Source organism: Euprymna scolopes, chromosome 34 (assembly GCF_053919585.1).
Source record: "Euprymna scolopes isolate OS-2025 chromosome 34, ASM5391958v1, whole genome shotgun sequence".
NCBI lineage: Eukaryota > Metazoa > Mollusca > Cephalopoda > Sepiida > Sepiolidae > Euprymna > Euprymna scolopes.
This window is the reverse complement of record NC_136515.1, coordinates 76,411,565-76,430,329: the sequence shown is the minus strand read 5'-3', so window position 1 is coordinate 76,430,329 and position 18,765 is coordinate 76,411,565. Positions and strand designations below refer to the sequence as shown.

General features: G+C 31.6%; 1 protein-coding gene across 2 annotated transcripts in view; it reads right to left on the bottom strand.

Annotated features, from left to right (window-relative positions):
• The window catches only part of LOC145259294 (protein Hook homolog 3-like), a 184,972-nt gene that overhangs the window by 58,536 nt on the left and 107,671 nt on the right, over positions 1 to 18,765 (bottom strand). For both annotated transcript variants that reach the window (XM_080117166.1, XM_080117167.1), the window contains 2 exons: positions 12,790 to 12,873; positions 62 to 156 (listed from right to left, as the gene is read on the bottom strand). In XM_080117166.1, coding sequence (XP_079973292.1) covers positions 62 to 156; positions 12,790 to 12,873 — 179 coding nt within the window. The remainder of the gene's footprint in view (positions 1 to 61; positions 157 to 12,789; positions 12,874 to 18,765) is intronic.

Below are 18,765 nucleotides of genomic sequence, written 5' to 3'. Positions count from 1 at the left end.
ACCCAATAGAGTGTATATATATATATATATATATATATAAAATATGAATAATAACACTTACCCAGGGTCATCAAGATTTTCTGCTTGATTAAGGCGTTCGGTCAAGCGGTCAACTTCTGAAGATAAACTCAATTTGTCATCTTGTAAAGAAGCCATCTAACAAATAAAGACGAAAACACTTTAAAACCAATTCTTGTTTGATGGCATTTTGCAGACAAGGTATTTTCATATGATGTACGCTTTTTTTTTTTTTTTTTTTTTTTTAAATAATTTTAATCGAAATTTGGTTGAAGTTTTTACCATTGTTCGACCATTGTACTTTCCTGCCTTCTTCAGGTTCCGTTTGTCAGAGTCATTCATGGTCTGGGAACTTTGTACAGAACACTGTATATAATCTACTGCTGGGATAGACTGTTCCCATTTATTATTTGTTATAAAGCTCTAGATGAAAAGATACTGAGCACTTCATATGTACAAAAGTCTCCCATCTTGATTTGGATGTTTTGAAATTGATGTCTGAACAAACATTTTTGAGTAGTTAATCATATACACACACACACGTGTATGTGTGTGTGTGTGTGCGCGCGCTTAATCATATTGCATGGTTAAGGCGTGAGATATTAAGATCTTACGATTTGAAAGTATAAATGTAAAAAAAACCTATTCCAATATAAAAACAAAGAAAAAATAGAGATTTTATATCATGAAAAGATATCAAGGAATGTATGTTATATGATTTTTTTTGCCTATCTTATTCAGCACTGATGAGGGCCTCATTGAGGAATTAAATGCCTTACACATTTTGAACATTAATGATATCTTAGTGATAGGCTGAAACAATTGTATGCTGCAAATGAAAACTATTTTTAGTGAATTTTGTTCCCTTACACTTGATGTGTTATATATAATTGCTCCTTATCTTGGGTTGAACATATTGGGAAGTGATATACAAACTGCCATTAGCGTATTAAGCGACGCTCTTTGTGTAAACAAATCGAGCGGAGGCATTTGGACGATGTCAAACACTGTTAATTCATTACCCCGCAAACAGCAGCCATATAGCGCAATGGTGAGATGTCTTGACTGTCATTTCGGTGGTCGGGTTTTGATCCTGACTTGAGGCAGTTGCCTGTCTAGCCGCACTGATGAGCTGTGAAACAGCGAAACAGTACTTTATGTGGATGATATATATATATATATATATATCTTGAGCGTGTGGTACGGTGGGAGAAGAGGTGGCTGGTTACTTTTAATGCATCTAAAACCAAGCTCCTATCTTTACATCATCAACGCTCTGATCCCCATCTTGCATCAATTGAAATGGATGGCTTTCATCTAGGGGAGGCTCCATGTTTTGATAAGCTTCTGGGATTAACCTTTACTCCTGACTCGAAATGGAACACGTACATCAAGTCTGTTGCCAAGGTCACTGGAAAAATGGTAGGATGATTCTACCACTCCAGAAGATATCTCACTGCTGATGCAATTCTCTATCTATATAAAAGCCAAGTACGTCCAAGGATGGAATACTGCTGCCACATCTGGGCAGGAGCTGCTAAAAACAGTCAATCCTGCCTTGACAGAGTACAAAATAGACTTCGTGGCTTAGTGGGGGATGCCCTTTTCTCTTCCCTGCAACTCTCCCACAGAACGGACGTTGCGAGCCTGTCGTTTTATCGTTATTTCCATGGCAAGTGCTCGTCTGAGCTGCAATCTCTGGTCCCCCCTCACGAATCTTTCACGAAAAACACCTGTCTAGCTGAAACCACTGTCAATAATTTCTCCATTCTTTATCTGTGCCTAAATCAAATTCCATGAACAAAGCTTTTCTTAGAAGTGCACGCCTGTGGAACTCTCTTCCATTTGTCGGTTTCCCACCTGACTACAACTTGGATGTCTTCAAGTCCAACATAAACAAATTCCTGATAAACCTCTCCCTTAAGTAAGACACTTTATCAAATCTCCAATACTAACGATCACTATGATGTTATCCTATTGATTACTGTACACACAATAACACTTATCCTGAGTGGCTTCTGGGCCTTGATAAGTGGTGACTACCATGTAAAAAAAAAAAAAAAAAATTATGATGGACTCTTGTTATGTTCGATGGATAAGGGCCATAAATCCATCCGAGCGTACTTTGCTTTCAATATCTGTACTGCATGTGTAACAATGCCAGCCATGCTTCCACAAACCAAGCCGCATAACTCACAAATGAAGGGTTGAATAGGTGCAGTTTCTACATCTTTGATTGAAACATTGGTTTGCCTACTAATTTTTTTTTTTTTTGCAAACCAGAGTGAGCAAATTCACGGACACACAATGAGTTGTTTTAAGTAGTAATGGCTTGTGTAGAACCTTTCACACTTATTGATACAGCGGATTACATTAATTGGTGTAAAATATACCGCAGAATCAATGAAAAACTGCACATAGGCTTGTATCATCAGAGTTTTCCATCTCTTAGGTAGATTGTTGATCGGGACTAAAGAGCTCCTACCCGCTCACGAAGTGAGTTCTTGTGTGCCAGACACCAACCTGGTACTTTTCCACCGCACATGTTTGTATAAAATCAGACAAAATGTAGAATTAACAAAGAAAATAGACTAAAACGATGCTGATCCACCTATTTTAAGAATGGACCTAACCAGACAATAAATACAGTTATGACTAAATATATTATGGCAGCTACGGCCCCAGAATCACAATGCATAATTCTGTAATATACTTTTCTGCATACACTTTTGCTAATTGCACCACTATGTCTGTCTCGACTATTGCCAGTCTGCAAGGCCACAACACAAATCAACTACGATTTTTTAACAGTTCATCTTTATAAGCTGAAGACTTCATTTTCTTTTTTATTTTTCTTATGAGTTTTTTTCAAGCTGGAGATGGAACACCCTATCAGATGCCAAACATTCACCCGCTCAGATATTCCAACCGAGGGATCTTTTTAAGATTCTGACTGTCCTTTTAAGTGCAATTGTCTGAATCTCTCTTGCACTTGGCTCACCGGGTATATTTGCCAGATAGTTTTTGAAATTCTTTTTCAGGAGTCTGGTAAAAGAATGTTATCAACAAAAAAAAAAAAATAAATAAATAAAAAAGAGACCCGAGAGAAAAACTGAAAGAGATCAAAGAGAGAGGTAGGAGGGATGTCATCAGTCTTGTTTATTGTGGATAGGTTCAGTGTGAACTTCCGAGACGATTACAAATTATGAAAAAAGGAATCTGAAGAAAGCCAGAGAACAAAAGTTTAATATAATTAACAACAATAAAAGGGAAATAAACAAAAATATAACAAATGACAGTTACTAAACGATAGAAAATTCAACCTGTTAGTTTTAAACTTTTTGAAACTATAAGTTTTGTTATTTCAAAAGTTGTTTTATTATTTTCCCTTAACCCATTAAGTTGAAGGCTTTTTATTTATTTATTTATTTTTTTTTTTTTTGGGGGGGGGGTTGAAATTTTGTAATAACTAAAACGGGTTAGAATACACGAATTGAAAAGTTATTTATTTTATTTAAAAAGCGAAATATTGACTTTTATAAACAGGACACTGGGTACGTGTGACATTTTTTATTCTACTACATAAAGGAAAGATGTCTATCTGTTTGTCAGTCTCGCAAAAACTTTTGACAGACACAACAAATGCTAACAAAATTGGTATCGTTAGAAAGAATGATCTCTTGGACGACAAATATCGAAAAATTGTCCAAAAAGATGAATTCTTTCACCATCAACTGAGCCGTTTTTTTGCAAGGAGGGGGTCAGTTTTTGTGTCAACTTTTTTGCAAAGTCATTTACACCTCGCGATCTCAACATACATATAAAAGATGTTATTTTGAAGACCCGTGACATCACAAGTGAGACAGCTAATGCGTTTCCTTTATTAACTATTAACCTCCTTTTCCTCTTTCGTATTAAAGGTTTGAGCCTGGCTACTGCGGCTGATTTTTTTTTTTGTGCTTGAATGGGTACTTGCTATTATTTTCATTTTTTTTAGGGGATTGGTTGCTTAATAGCCTTACTTTACCACCTCTTCACACCTGGGCAACGCCGGGTATTTATGTTAGTATTTTAGAAATCAAAAATGGCAATACATTCAAGATAAAATTTACACATTATAGTAAGGAGCAAATTAGTTCACACAAATAGTAAAATTGTATTTTTGGCAATTTTTTGTTTGTGGCTTAATATTGCAAGACTCATTTATATAATTTCATACATCATCGAAAAAAATAGAATTTTATCAAATTTCACAAGAATTTTCAAAAGGGTTCCAACAACTCTCTGAGGAAAATTGACAAATATAGATGAATTTTACTCTTTCTTCAGATTAATTATGCAGTAAACAGTACCATTATGCATTAACTTAGAGATTTTAAAAAGAAACAAGCCGAGCATGCTGGGCCCCCTACATGAGTGAAATATTTATTTTGACCATCTCTAATATTTATGCAAAATTTTTTTTTAAAAGAACCCAAGGTGTGGTTATTGAGAAAAGTGCAAACGGATGAAAGATTTGGAGGCAATTTTACCCCTATAATACTCCCTACGGGAGCAACCAGAGTTATCCTGGAAAATCCATTCTGGCAAAAATTTACTTTCACCATGAGTAATGTTTGTGTAAAATCTTTTCAAAAAATCCAAGGCGTGGTTACTGAGAAAAGTGTGAACAGACAAATGGGAGTGATTTACTAGGTCCAATCCCTCCTTTGTCAGGGGGCCAATTATTTGACGTTCGATTTATAGAACAGTGGGACCTGATGGGTTTAAAATAATAAAAATAAGCGATTTTTTCCTCTTTTGGAGATGTCACTTATTTCAGGCTTAACAAAAATTATGCTAACCCGACTGGAACAGAGACTTAGGGTTAATGGTACTATCATCTGATTTGCTTATTGTTTTAAATATGTTTCACAACTGAAATAAGCAACCACTTAAAACTGAAAAATTTAACTGCCATTTTCTTTGATAAAATTGATTAAGTGAAATTGACAAGAAATTTTGAAATAAAAAGAAACGTATAAATAGTTTTCGAAAGTTTAAAACTAAACAAATCGAAAGAATATTAAATTTGTATTTGTTTATTTCTTTCCTGATTTTCATATTGTAACAACACTTTTACTGACCAGAGAATACAACGGCAGAAACATTGTGAAAATGTTCACAAATAAGACAAAAAAAAAAAAAAAAAGAAGACATGTGAACAATTCTACAATTGTTACAAAATTACGTATCACATGCTTTTATATTCTCTTACAATAATTAACAAAAAAAAAAAATGAGGAAATCCAAAGTGTATTAAGCCTTTATGACCTGAATTATGATGTAGATGATTAAAAAAAATATTTATTGCTGATTTTATGACCTGAATTATGATGTAGATGATTAAAAAATATTTATTGCTGATTTTATGACCTGAATTATGATGTAGATGATTAAAAAAATATTTATTGCTGATTTTATGACCTGAATTATGATGTAGATGATTAAAAAAAATATTTATTGCTGATTTTATGACCTGAATTATGATGTAGATGATTAAAAAAAATATTTATTGCTGATTTTATGACCTGAATTATGATGTAGATGATTAAAAAAATATTTATTGCTGATTTTATGACCTGAATTATGATGTAGATGATTAAAAAATATTTATTGCTGATTTTATGACCTGAATTATGATGTAGATGATTAAAAAAAATATTTATTGCTGATTTTATGACCTGAATTATGATGTAGATGATTAAAAAAAATATTTATTGCTGATTTTATGACCTGAATTATGATGTAGATGATTAAAAAATATTTATTGCTGATTTTATGACCTGAATTATGATGTAGATGATTAAAAAATATTTATTGCTGATTTTATGACCTGAATTATGATGTAGATGATTAAAAAAAAAATTTATTGCTGATTTTATGACCTGAATTATGATGTAGATGATTAAAAAAAATATTTATTGCTGATTTTATGACCTGAATTATGATGTAGATGATTAAAAAATATTTATTGCTGATTTTATGACCTGAATTATGATGTAGATGATTAAAAAATATTTATTGCTGATTTTATGACCTGAATTATGATGTAGATGATTTAAAAAAATATTTATTGCTGATTTTATGACCTGAATTATGATGTAGATGATTAAAAAATATTTATTGCTGATTTTATGACCTGAATTATGATGTAGATGATTAAAAAATATTTATTGCTGATTTTATGACCTGAATTATGATGTAGATGATTAAAAAAAATATTTATTGCTGATTTTATGACCTGAATTATGATGTAGATGATTAAAAAAAATATTTATTGCTGATTTTATGACCTGAATTATGATGTAGATGATTTAAAAAAATATTTATTGCTGATTTTATGACCTGAATTATGATGTAGATGATTAAAAAAAATATTTATTGCTGATTTTATGACCTGAATTATGATTTAGATGATTAAAAAATATTTATTGCTGATTTTATGACCTGAATTATGATGTAGATGATTAAAAAAAATATTTATTGCTGATTTTATGACCTGAATTATGATGTAGATGATTAAAAAAAATATTTATTGCTGATTTTATGACCTGAATTATGATGTAGATGATTAAAAAATATTTATTGCTGATTTTATGACCTGAATTATGATGTAGATGATTAAAAAATATTTATTGCTGATTTTATGACCTGAATTATGATGTAGATGATTAAAAAAAATATTTATTGCTGATTTTATGACCTGAATTATGATGTAGATGATTAAAAAAAATATTTATTGCTGATTTTATGACCTGAATTATGATGTAGATGATTTAAAAAAATATTTATTGCTGATTTTATGACCTGAATTATGATGTAGATGATTAAAAAAAATATTTATTGCTGATTTTATGACCTGAATTATGATTTAGATGATTAAAAAATATTTATTGCTGATTTTATGACCTGAATTATGATGTAGATGATTAAAAAAAATATTTATTGCTGATTTTATGACCTGAATTATGATGTAGATGATTAAAAAAAATATTTATTGCTGATTTTATGACCTGAATTATGATGTAGATGATTAAAAAAAATATTTATTGCTGATTTTATGACCTGAATTATGATGTAGATGATTAAAAAATATTTATTGCTGATTTTATGACCTGAATTATGATGTAGATGATTTTAAAAAATATTTATTGCTGATTTTATGACCTGAATTATGATGTAGATGATTAAAAAATATTTATTGCTGATTTTATGACCTGAATTATGATGTAGATGATTAAAAAAATATTTATTGCTGATTTTATGACCTGAATTATGATGTAGATGATTAAAAAAAATATTTATTGCTGATTTTATGACCTGAATTATGATGTAGATGATTTAAAAAAAATATTGCTGATTTTCGTTAGTTTAAAGGGTAATGATGGTTGGTTGGTTGGTTTGCGTATTTAACCAGCATATCGACCTTCGTTGGGTCATTTAATGCGAACGATCGCTTTGGACCATTTTTTTCATAGTGTTTGTTTGCTTAGTACATTTTTTTTTTTTTTGTTGGGAACAAGTTTATCTGTTTTAGTTGAAAGTTTTTTTTTTTTTTTTTTGGTAAGGCCTTGCTGTTATATTTTTTGGTATAGTTGTATCTCTCTCAGAAATGAGAGAATGTTGTCTGTGCAGGTGTTTTTAAAAATGTTTTTCATATTGTTGGATTTTAGGTAGCGATTTCTCGTGGTAGCGTAGGCTCCACATTCCACAAAGGTATGTTTTATTGTGTAGGTCTTCTGGCATGTTAGGCATTGTGGTGGTTGCTCTTGCCTGAGTATGTAGGAGTGAGTAAGGTTTATGTGGCCAATGTGTGTTCTGGCTAACCACTTGTTCTTTTCTTGATTTTTGTGGGGATGGTCCCCATAAAGGGTAATGATACTATGATTGTCTTTAAACTGGAAAAATTATGAAGTTCAATAGTAAAACTATTACTGAAAGTTTTTGCATTTCATAAACTTACCTTGATTATTATCCATAGTGCTTGAAAAAAGTGTTTATAATAAACAAAATCTTCCCCTCTCTGAGAGAGATGGCGGCATACTGAATGTAAGCAATGGACAGTTGCAATCTGGAGGTATCTGGCATCTACCCAGATACTAAACTAGTAAGTACAAGGCATATTTGAATCAGTCCCCACTTTATTTATGCTGTTATATCCATCTATTTACGACTGAACGAATTAGTTCAACCAGGTCACAAAGGGTTAAAAAAATATATATATTCTGAGGGATTCCAAAGTGTATAAACCCAAGTATTAACAAGATAACCGTACAGGCAAATCCCATAACCCTTAAAAGGATACCAAGTTGCTACTGACAATGGGAGATTAATTGCCAGCACCCATCACCATTTCAAGTAGCATGCAACTGTTAAAACACTTATGACCTTAATCCCTTTCAACAATAATTGCTTTCTTGTTCTGCTTTATAAAAAAAATTGTATTTTTTTTTTAATTGCTTCCACTTGAACAAATGAATTTCTTTGAAAAATTAAATAAAAAAAAAAAGAGGAGAGGAAAGATGCAAGTAATATAACGTTTAACAAAAGACAATGAAATTGCCATGACACGTTTGACGCCCATCAGATATCAGTTAGTTATTTTCACTTACAGGCTTGGCAAAGGTATGAACGCAGACTTTCCTCCAGTTATTGGCAAGATAGCCATGAGGATTCGTCTACAATGAATTATTAAAAAAAAAAAAAAATGTCATCAATAATTTACAATCTACGTCATTTTAAAATCAATAAAGTTTTCCACATGAAATAATATGCAGAAGAATTGACATGCTATTGTTTCCTGTGACATTTGGTTATTCCCTAAGCTCAAGGAAAGCCTTAGAGGCTGTCGTTATGAGACAATTGAGGAGATGAAAGGTGATGACAAGGATTATTGATGTGCTTACACAAGAGGACTTCCATGGTGCCTTCTAGAAGTTGTTGGAATGGTACAACAAGTGCATTGCAACCGGAGGAGATTACTTTGAAGGGGTTTGGTTTGGTTGCTTTTCAGCATATTAGCCCTTTTCCGGGTTATTTAATAGTGAATCCAGTTATTTTGGAAACAGTTTTTATGCTTCAAGTTCTTTATAGCTTTAAATATTTGGAGAGTTTGGTTTGGTTATTTTGTTTTACGGCATATCAACCCTTTTCGGGTTATTTATTTTGACAAAAGTTTTCATGTTGCATCCAGTTATTTTGTAGAAGTTTTTTATTCTTCAAACATTTTGTATCTTCAATCGCTAGTTTGTAACGTTTGGTTTGGTTGTTTTACAGTGAATTTTATCGCTTTTGTTCCGTACCCTGCAAAACATGAATGAGTTTTGCGATGGGAGAGGGAAAAGAGTTACAATATTAATGTTTAGTACATTTTAAGGAAACCAGTCAGGAAGTGGGGGAGATAGAAAGAGAAAGGGGAGATGGGAAGAAGGAAAAGGAGGAAAAGATGGTTGTTGTTGTTTTTGTAGGACATAAGTTTTGCAAAAGGGAATATAAAAATAAAAAGCATCAATGTTAGGTGCAGTTCGTCTCAGGACGCCAATATCTTCAGACAGCCTGATCTGGTAGCACCAGACTTTGAAGGGGAGGAGAGTTTTATGTGCGTACTATCAGTAAAAGTGCCTATCAAAAAAAGTCTGGAAATTTATTTAACGCACCTCGTCCATCAATTCCCAACAGTGTAAAAACCTAAACATCAGGGAGTTGATTTCTGCTCTATATTGCAAATGAAAATACTTCCTCAATTCTTTTGATAAAAACAATTTTATGATTTCTCATGCATTTGTTTTTTTTTTCTTTCATCGTAGCTTTACTTTTAGTTTATTTGTGTGCTGTTTTCGACGTGGAATATTTGAGGATGCGAATGTTTAATCTTAAAGCTTTCACAGTGCTAAAGATGGCGCAGAAAGAAAGTGTATTCTTCAGCTAGTAACTTCTAAAAGGTTAGAACCGTTGTTATTAGTGGATCATTTTGATATAAACTAGTCATGGGATGATACCAATACCCCCACCTTCCCCTCAAATTCCGATACAGTTACTGATTATAATTAACCATGTTTCAGCAACATCTGTATTTTTCAGCAAAATCTATAGTGAAGTCGTAAAGATTGGAGCGTCTTTCAAATATTACATCTGCTGCCTGATGTATTTTTAAAAAACTTGATGTCTCAGTTTTCGATATAAAACATGAAAATCTAGAATGAAAAGGTAAAATAAATTTCATTTTTTTTATTTAATTAAAAATTTTGAAAGTAGTCTTTATAAAAGCAACCCATAGGTTTATATTTTTTATATAAACGAATGATTTAACTGTTCTATAATTTACTGATTTTTTAACTGTCCTGTAAAGACAAGTAAATCTTTGAAAATATTTTTTATGCTTTAGAATTTATTACTGGATAATAAATTTGTATAAAGTTTTTCGATAGTAAGACGACAAAAAGTAAGACGATAGAATTATATCTATTAATCACCGAGAAAAACTAATTGGATATTTTGCCAAAATACCACAGGAGACCTCCTTCTTCTTCACCTACTCCCCTGCCAATAAAAAAGATCTCCGTACATCCATATTTTAAATCAGTTGAGATAATAGGCCTGAAGGTGCTGGATTTCAATAGAAATCAAAGATGAAACATGCATACACATATGTAGCCAATTATGTTTGTATAAATAAAGAAAATTATACAATTATATATATTTATTTTTTTCTTCCAGTCTGTTTGTTTTTCCTTTCTTTCCTCTTGTGATTCTGGTCCTTTCCACTTTGCTTTTAAAACATCCATATATTCCTTTACCAGCAATGCTTCAAGCAAACTACCATTTACTTATATATTAGTGATGGGACAGTTCAAATATTTTTCCAAATTCCGATACAATTACTGATTCCATACTAAATTCCCAATTCCAATTCTTTATAAATCTCTAAATATTTAACTATAAATTTGTTATTTTGTCCCAATTACCATAAAAAAAAAAAAACATGTTAAATGTGCTGATATTTTCTCATGAATAAAAACACTTGCTGGGGGGGGAATCTATAGATTTTAGCTTTATTGGTAATTTAAAATCAATCTATATATTAATATTAATAGTATCGTACATGTGTGCGTGTGTCACTGTTTTCAGATTATAAATTATTTGATCGGGAGATCCTATTTATTAAAAAAATAAGGATAGAAGGTGATAACATAGTACATACATTAAATTAATATATAAATACACTAATTTAATGCTTGTAGTATGTTATCTTCTATTCTTCTTTTTAATAAATAGGATCTCCCGATCACCAAACACAATGTAAAAAAAAAATGGGGCTTCTACAGAATTGGGACGAGATTTTGTAGTCGATAAATGGAAATTTAAGATAAGCTAAAAATGGTTTTAACTGAGTTTTTTTTCAATTCTGATAAGATATAATGGTAGCTTCCAAACTGTGCAGTCGAAACTACCTGAATTTTACTGAATTATTAAAAAAACAGCTTTAATCATGTTAGCAGGTGAAAAATTGTTGCCATCTTTGTTAAATTTGAATGGAAAATTACCTCCCTGTTGAACTGTGTTTTACGATTGTTATCATCAAATTCTGTTATTTTCTTTAAATAATTTTCTACCTTATCGATTTTTGTCATTTTTTAATATGATCATCTTAAAAATACAAAGAATACATAGATACCATTATTTTCATGTGAAATTTAGTGTTACAATTTCTGAAAATCTGGTCCTAAAATTCTGTAGAAATGCCAAAAAATTAAAATAAAAAAATATGTCGTTTTTGGGCTGTATGTGAAAATAAATATACCTTCGTCTTCTGGCTAGGATCCAAGGGTAGTAACTGTTATGTCTAAAGATGGTATAATTATATTGTGGGGTTTTTGTTCATGCTGGAAATCCATACAATGGAAATATACCACAGACTCCTATAAGGATATTGGTGATAAACTGTAAAAAGCAGATATAATCTGACACTACATTAACCAGATTACTTGGATAAATAATTTTACAGTTTTAACAAAAGGGCTACAATAATAGCGCAGAATCTCGATTCATGCTGAATGTCCACAGAATACCCAGCAGTAATATATTATATATGACAGATGCCACTGTGGAATTTCCACAGGCCCTGCTGGTAAATATTTATTATTACTACCAACAGTGGAAGATTTTGTTTTAAACAAAATGGAAGAAAAAAAAAAAATTGTAGGAATCCTTTTTGGCATTGGAAAATCGGCACAAATTTTTCTGATTCTGATAACCCCAAACATTCCAATTTTTCGAATTCTGATTCAATGTTCCAATACTACTATAAACTTTTAAAAGCAAAACAACCCCCACCCTACTCACAAATATTGAAAAGAAAGTTTAAAGTTGATTAAAAAAGAAAACAAAATTAAATTTTCAATAAAAAAAACTTTTTTTTACAATTTTAAAAAGAATAAAAATTCTTTTTAAAATTGTAAAAAAAAATTTTTTTTATTGAAAATTTAATTTTGTTTTTAAAAAAGTAAATGAAGGAAAATATTTAAATAATTAAATAAAAACTTGAGGTGGAGGACACTGCTAACACCAGTCTTTGGCAAACACTAAAACAACTATTTTATAAATTATCATTATTTTTACTTTTTTTTGCAAGTACTAATACATATCAAGACATAGCGCAATAATATTTCACATGCCGTTCCTCTTTTTGTTCAGACTCAAAAAATTAAATTTAATTAAATCCATTCTTACCTGTTCATCAAGAAAATGACAACGCTTCGTTAATTCTTCATTTACGTCCTTGACGCTACGAAGTTCGTCAACCGTTTTCCGTAGCTGTAAACAAAAATTAATTTTAAAAAATTATTTCAAATATTTTTTTTTTTTAATTTTCAGAAAAAACTTTTTTTTTAAGTGGGAAATTGAACATCTTTTTATCAAGAGTTATGTATTTTATTTTTCTTTTGATTATTGCCCTAAATCAGTTTGTGCAATATAATTGAAAATGAGAAACGCGTTATAAGTAAAAAGATTATTACGTGTCATGTCGAAATTAATAAAAAAAATTCCCAAAGTTATGTAAGTGATCAAGTAAAATATCTGCTAGAACTATATTTTACAAAAATCATTAAGATCATGCATCTTCAACCCGCCATCTTTTAATTTGAAAACAAGGGAGATGAGTCAGTTTGTCATACAGAATTAGCCGCAAAAGAAAAAACAAAAAAACTGGATTATTTGAGAAATATTTTTTTTTTTGTAATTATTTTTCTACTTTATCATTTTCTGTAATTATTAGTAATTTCAACATGACATGTAATTATGTCATAGTATTTTTTCAACATGACATGTAATAGTATTTTTTCAACATGACATGTCATAGTATTTTTTCAACATGACATGTAATTATGTAATAGTATTTTTTCAACATGACATGTAATAGTATTTTTTCAACATGACATGTCATAGTATTTTTTCAACATGACATGTCATAGTATTTTTTCAACATGACATGTCATAGTATTTTTTCAACATGACATGTCATAGTATTTTTTCAACATGACATGTCATAGTATTTTTTCAACATGACATGTCATAGTATTTTTTCAACATGACATGTCATAGTATTTTTTCAACATGACATGTCATAGTATTTTTTCAACATGACATGTAATAGTATTTTTTCAACATGACATGTAATAGTATTTTTTCAACATGACATGTAATAGTATTTTTTCAACATGACATGTCATAGTATTTTTTCAACATGACATGTCATAGTATTTTTTCAACATGACATGTCATAGTATTTTTTCAACATGACATGTCATAGTATTTTTTCAACATGACATGTAATAGTATTTTTTCAACATGACATGTAATAGTATTTTTTCAACATGACATGTAATAGTATTTTTTCAACATGACATGTCATAGTATTTTTTCAACATGACATGTCATAGTATTTTTTCAACATGACATGTAATTATGTAATAGTATTTTTTCAACATGACATGTCATAGTATTTTTTCAACATGACATGTCATAGTATTTTTTCAACATGACATGTAATTATGTAATAGTATTTTTTCAACATGACATGTCATAGTATTTTTTCAACATGACATGTCATAGTATTTTTTCAACATGACATGTCATAGTATTTTTTCAACATGACATGTAATTATGTAATAGTATTTTTTCTTAAAATGCATTTTTTTAAATATCCAATTATAATACACAAGATAAACAATATGTAAATAAATAAATAAAATGTTCCTCAAAATTAATAAAAATAAAAAAAATAAAAATTTGTTGTATATTTTTTAGCTTTCATCATTTTTGTTTTCTGTCTCTTCTCTTTTATCCCCATCATATTACCCCTCCCCCATAACTTTATTTTTTATTTTTTTTTTTATTTCTAATCGCTTTTTACCTTTACTTACCCTCTTTTGACAAGAAGCAGCTCGCTTCGAAATATGGCCTGAAAAAGTTTCTTCCTTATTCTTCTTGTAACCCCAAGGAATTTATTTTGACTATTAATAATCATGAAAGTTCCTTATAAATTTAAACAATTTTTCAAAAAGACTTCACTATAAGATTTAAAAAATCAAATTTATTTATTTTTTTTTTTGTAGAGAAAATTAATTTAGAAATGTTTAATATGCAGGAAACATTATAAAAATTTGATAATCCATGATATAGACATCACCTGTCGGTTTAAAATGTATGTACGTATGTCTGCCTAAAACTTTCGATAGAGGTGACTGATTTTCATGAGATCAGTATCGTTTTTAAGCTCAACCCTTCGGACGACAAATCTTGAAAGATTGGCTAAAAACATTAATTCCTTCACCCTCAACTGGGCATTTTTCTACAAAGAGGGGTCGCTTTTTTGCCGATATTTTTGAAAGTCTTTTCAATTGACTAGCCTTAATTTAAACCATCGCTACTTCTGGTTTGGCGATGGACACAACAGTAAAGATGTCACATTTTTTTTTTCACATTCTTTTCCTCCTTCGTGGTATGGGTTCAAGCCTGCCTGCCTACTACAATTTTTTTTTTTGTTCAACACACACACACACACACACACCTCTAAACACCCAAGCAATGCTGAGCACTCAGGCTAGTTTGTTATAAAAAGAATGTTCTAAGCTGATGACCTTTGTAACCAGACAGGGTGAATGGAGAGTGTTTGCTTGTTCCTGTGCAAATGATGAAGAGAGAGAAAAAAAAACAGCAGAGAGCAAATCAGAAGCAATCAAAAAGGAGAAAGAGGAAGAAAAAAGGCGCATATGCTCTAGGATTGCAAAAAGCTCCTCTCTTCCACTTGCGCAGCCAAAGCGGTTGGATGCACATGCTCGTTGCTTAGAGATGAATCTATAGAAAGTTACTTACGCCTGAAAGTATCCTGTACCTCTATAAGGCCACCATTCGCCCATGTATGGAGTATTGTTGTCACTTTTGGGCTGGTGCATCTGCTACTAGTCTCTCACTCCTAGACAGGGCTCACAAGAGAGTCGCCCACTTAATAGGTCCCGAATTGTCAGCTAGGTTTCAGCTACTGTCCCATTGACGAAATGTTGCATCCCTCTGCCTGTTTTACAAGTATTTTAATGGTATATGCTCTGATGAACTACAAGCCCTTGTAATCCCTCAACGTTAATACCCACCGACAAACTCATCGACAGTAGAGATTCCCAGATGCCAGAAAGCCTTCTACTCTAACAGTTTCTACCATAAAACTGATAGACTTTGTAATTCCATTCCGGTTTCCTGCTTCCTCAATTGTACTGAGATGTAGAAGTTCAAGTGTAATGTAAACAGACATCTTGCTGCTCAACTCCCTACATACTATCCCGTTCAATCATGTCCGAGATAGTAGCCTCTTACATCAAAGTGGCACTGTGCCTTGTTTGGGGGGGAAAATGCAATTAAAAAAACAAAAAAACAATGGACAATAAAATGAAAGACTTTCAGAAACTAATATTTAAATTAAGTAAAATATTTTGGGGCTATGGAGTAATTTTATTTCTATTTTTGTCTATTATAGAGTCACCATGCACTTCGCCAGTTTTAGCTTAATATTAAAAAAAACTATGATTGCACAAAAATTTTATTATGTATGTAACTTAGGTAAAAAAAAAAAAAAAATGGCTGCACACCAAAATTTAGACAAATTAACCAGTATACGGCATAATCACATCGGCACACCAGTTCCTGTCAACTAACTGAAGTTAAGCAACATTGAGCCTGGTCAGTACTAAAATGGGTGACCATTTGAGAATTCCAGGTGTTGTATGTGCTCTCCACTTATCTTGGCATTGTTTCCAGTCATTCTTGACTTTTCCTTGCCACTGGTCTCAAGCAGTGCCAATTCAGGAGAGGTATGGTTAGAGATTATGCAACCCTTGCTTAACAATTCCATGTGCAGATATACCATTATAGGGAGTATCCAAGACTGAATGGAGGCAACGATTTTTATTTTTATAAAATTTAATCAGTAAATGATTTCTAACCACTATTATTATGAATATTCTGTGTTGAATTATTTCCCTTGGTTGTTGAAATTAATGCAAGCACAAAATGGCTAATAAAACATTTTGCCATTAAAATGTATTTTTTTATTTTTTTTTTAAATATTTGAGAAATTTGCATAATTTTAGTATACTGTCATTTTTAAAGTTAACATGTAAGTACATAATAAAATCTTTTTGTACAATTTTTACAAGCAATTTTTAACGCTAGGATAAAACCGGATAAGTGCTACCACCATAGGTTTCAGATGATGTGACAAGTTAAAGATAGTGCAATTTATCATGGAAGTCTTTACAGCGACACCAGCAATTTTCTCCATTCAATGTGCTCCAGCAATATTCATATCAGTCTGACATGTCATCACCGACCACATTTTGCAGCCATACAAAAGTTAAAGTTTGCATGTGTGTGGTATGCTACCTCTGTTGCATACAAAGGGGATTCTTGCCTTTTTTTTTTTTTTTTTTTTACTTCAGTAAACGTTAAGATATCAAGGGTCTCCCTCCTGGAGCTAACACTTGATTCTGTTATGATTTAAATTTATATCCGAGGGCTCTTTTAAGAATAGATACTGTTCCCTTTATGGCTGCTATCTGTATTTCGTTACAGCTTGGTCTTCCAGGGATTGCTTCTAAGTATTTATGAAGATTCTTTTTTATTAAGCCAGTTGCTCCGATCACAACCGGTATAATGTTTATTTCTTTCAGTGTAAAGGTTTCCATGAGAAATTATCTTGCACAATGTCATCCGAAACACTCTCAAGTCTGTCTCATATCAATGCCGATTGACACGCAGAAAGTTGCTAAAAACATGAAGTTATCAAAAACGAAAAGGCAACAGGAAGGAAGTGATTCATGAAACGACTAATCTCAACATGGCATGAGACAAAGACACAAAAAAAAACAATAAAATATCAAATTCATTTTTTTCACAAACAAACTAATCATATATCATAAACTTGTTTATTAAGTATACAATCTTATTAGCTGGAAAAAAAAAAAAAAAAGAATGGGTGAGAATGTTATACAGGGGGGAACGATAAAATTGTTGCCTTAGAAAAGACATGATTCCATTTCCATTTTATGAAAACTGGTTTTCTTTCTTTTTGTTGCAGACCATCTATTAGTTGGCCAGTTGTGTACAAATCCCAAGAGTGGTAGGAGCCTTCTATCATGTCTGAAAGTGACACAATGTTCAGCGAATGAGATCAGAGATGTGTCACTGTACAACTCCTGCTCTCTACCAATCCAAATTATGTACCCTTCTCTCACTGCTCCCCAACCTCGCAAGACTTGAACATGCTGGACGACTTCATTTGATCAGACGTTGAGAATGTCACCAACATGACCTAATGAGAATATGACCAACATGACCATAACATTAAAGCCAGCATTATCGCCGCTTGTGAAAAAGGCATGATCTCAATTCCAGACATGTATCGAGGCAGTGATTAAAGCTGAAGGTAGCTACATTGAATAGATGTCAGCTCTACTGCACAATCAAGTTACCTGAATTGATTTTTTCAATAAAAGTTTTAAAATAAAACTGTAGTGTTAATTCATTTATTGCGGACGATTATTTTCATCTTTATTAACTGTTGTTTCACGACGTTTCGACCAACTATTCCTCTGGCCTTCGTGAGGTGGTAACTGCGAATCTCCTAACTGCATTCTCAGCAATTACTGCCATTCGTAGTTGTCGACAACAACTAATAAAGACGGCAATAAATTAATACAGGAAATAAACTGTTTAGAAAAAAAAACCATAATACTCGCATGCACATGCCTCGGTTTCCTTCATTGTTGCTTCACTTTGGTGATTTGGCGAAAACCGGGGTGTCAACATGATTAAGACGTATATAATAATTGAAAATATTATAAACCGCTAAAACCACAAATATGTGCGCGCGTGTGTGTGTGTGTAAATTATTCCCAACTTGCATTTAGGTAAAAATGCACTTTTGTAGATAATTGAATTCATTCAAAACGCATCGTAATAAATAAAAGTTTTAAAATAAAACTGTAGTATTAATTCCTTTATTGCGGACTATTATTCTCATCTTTATTAGCTGTTGTTTCACGACGTTTCAACCAACTATTCCTCTGGCCTTCGTCAGGTGGTAACCGCGGCAGATAGTAACTTCGAATCTCCTAACTGCATTCTCAGCAATCATTTGGGGCTTGTGGTGCA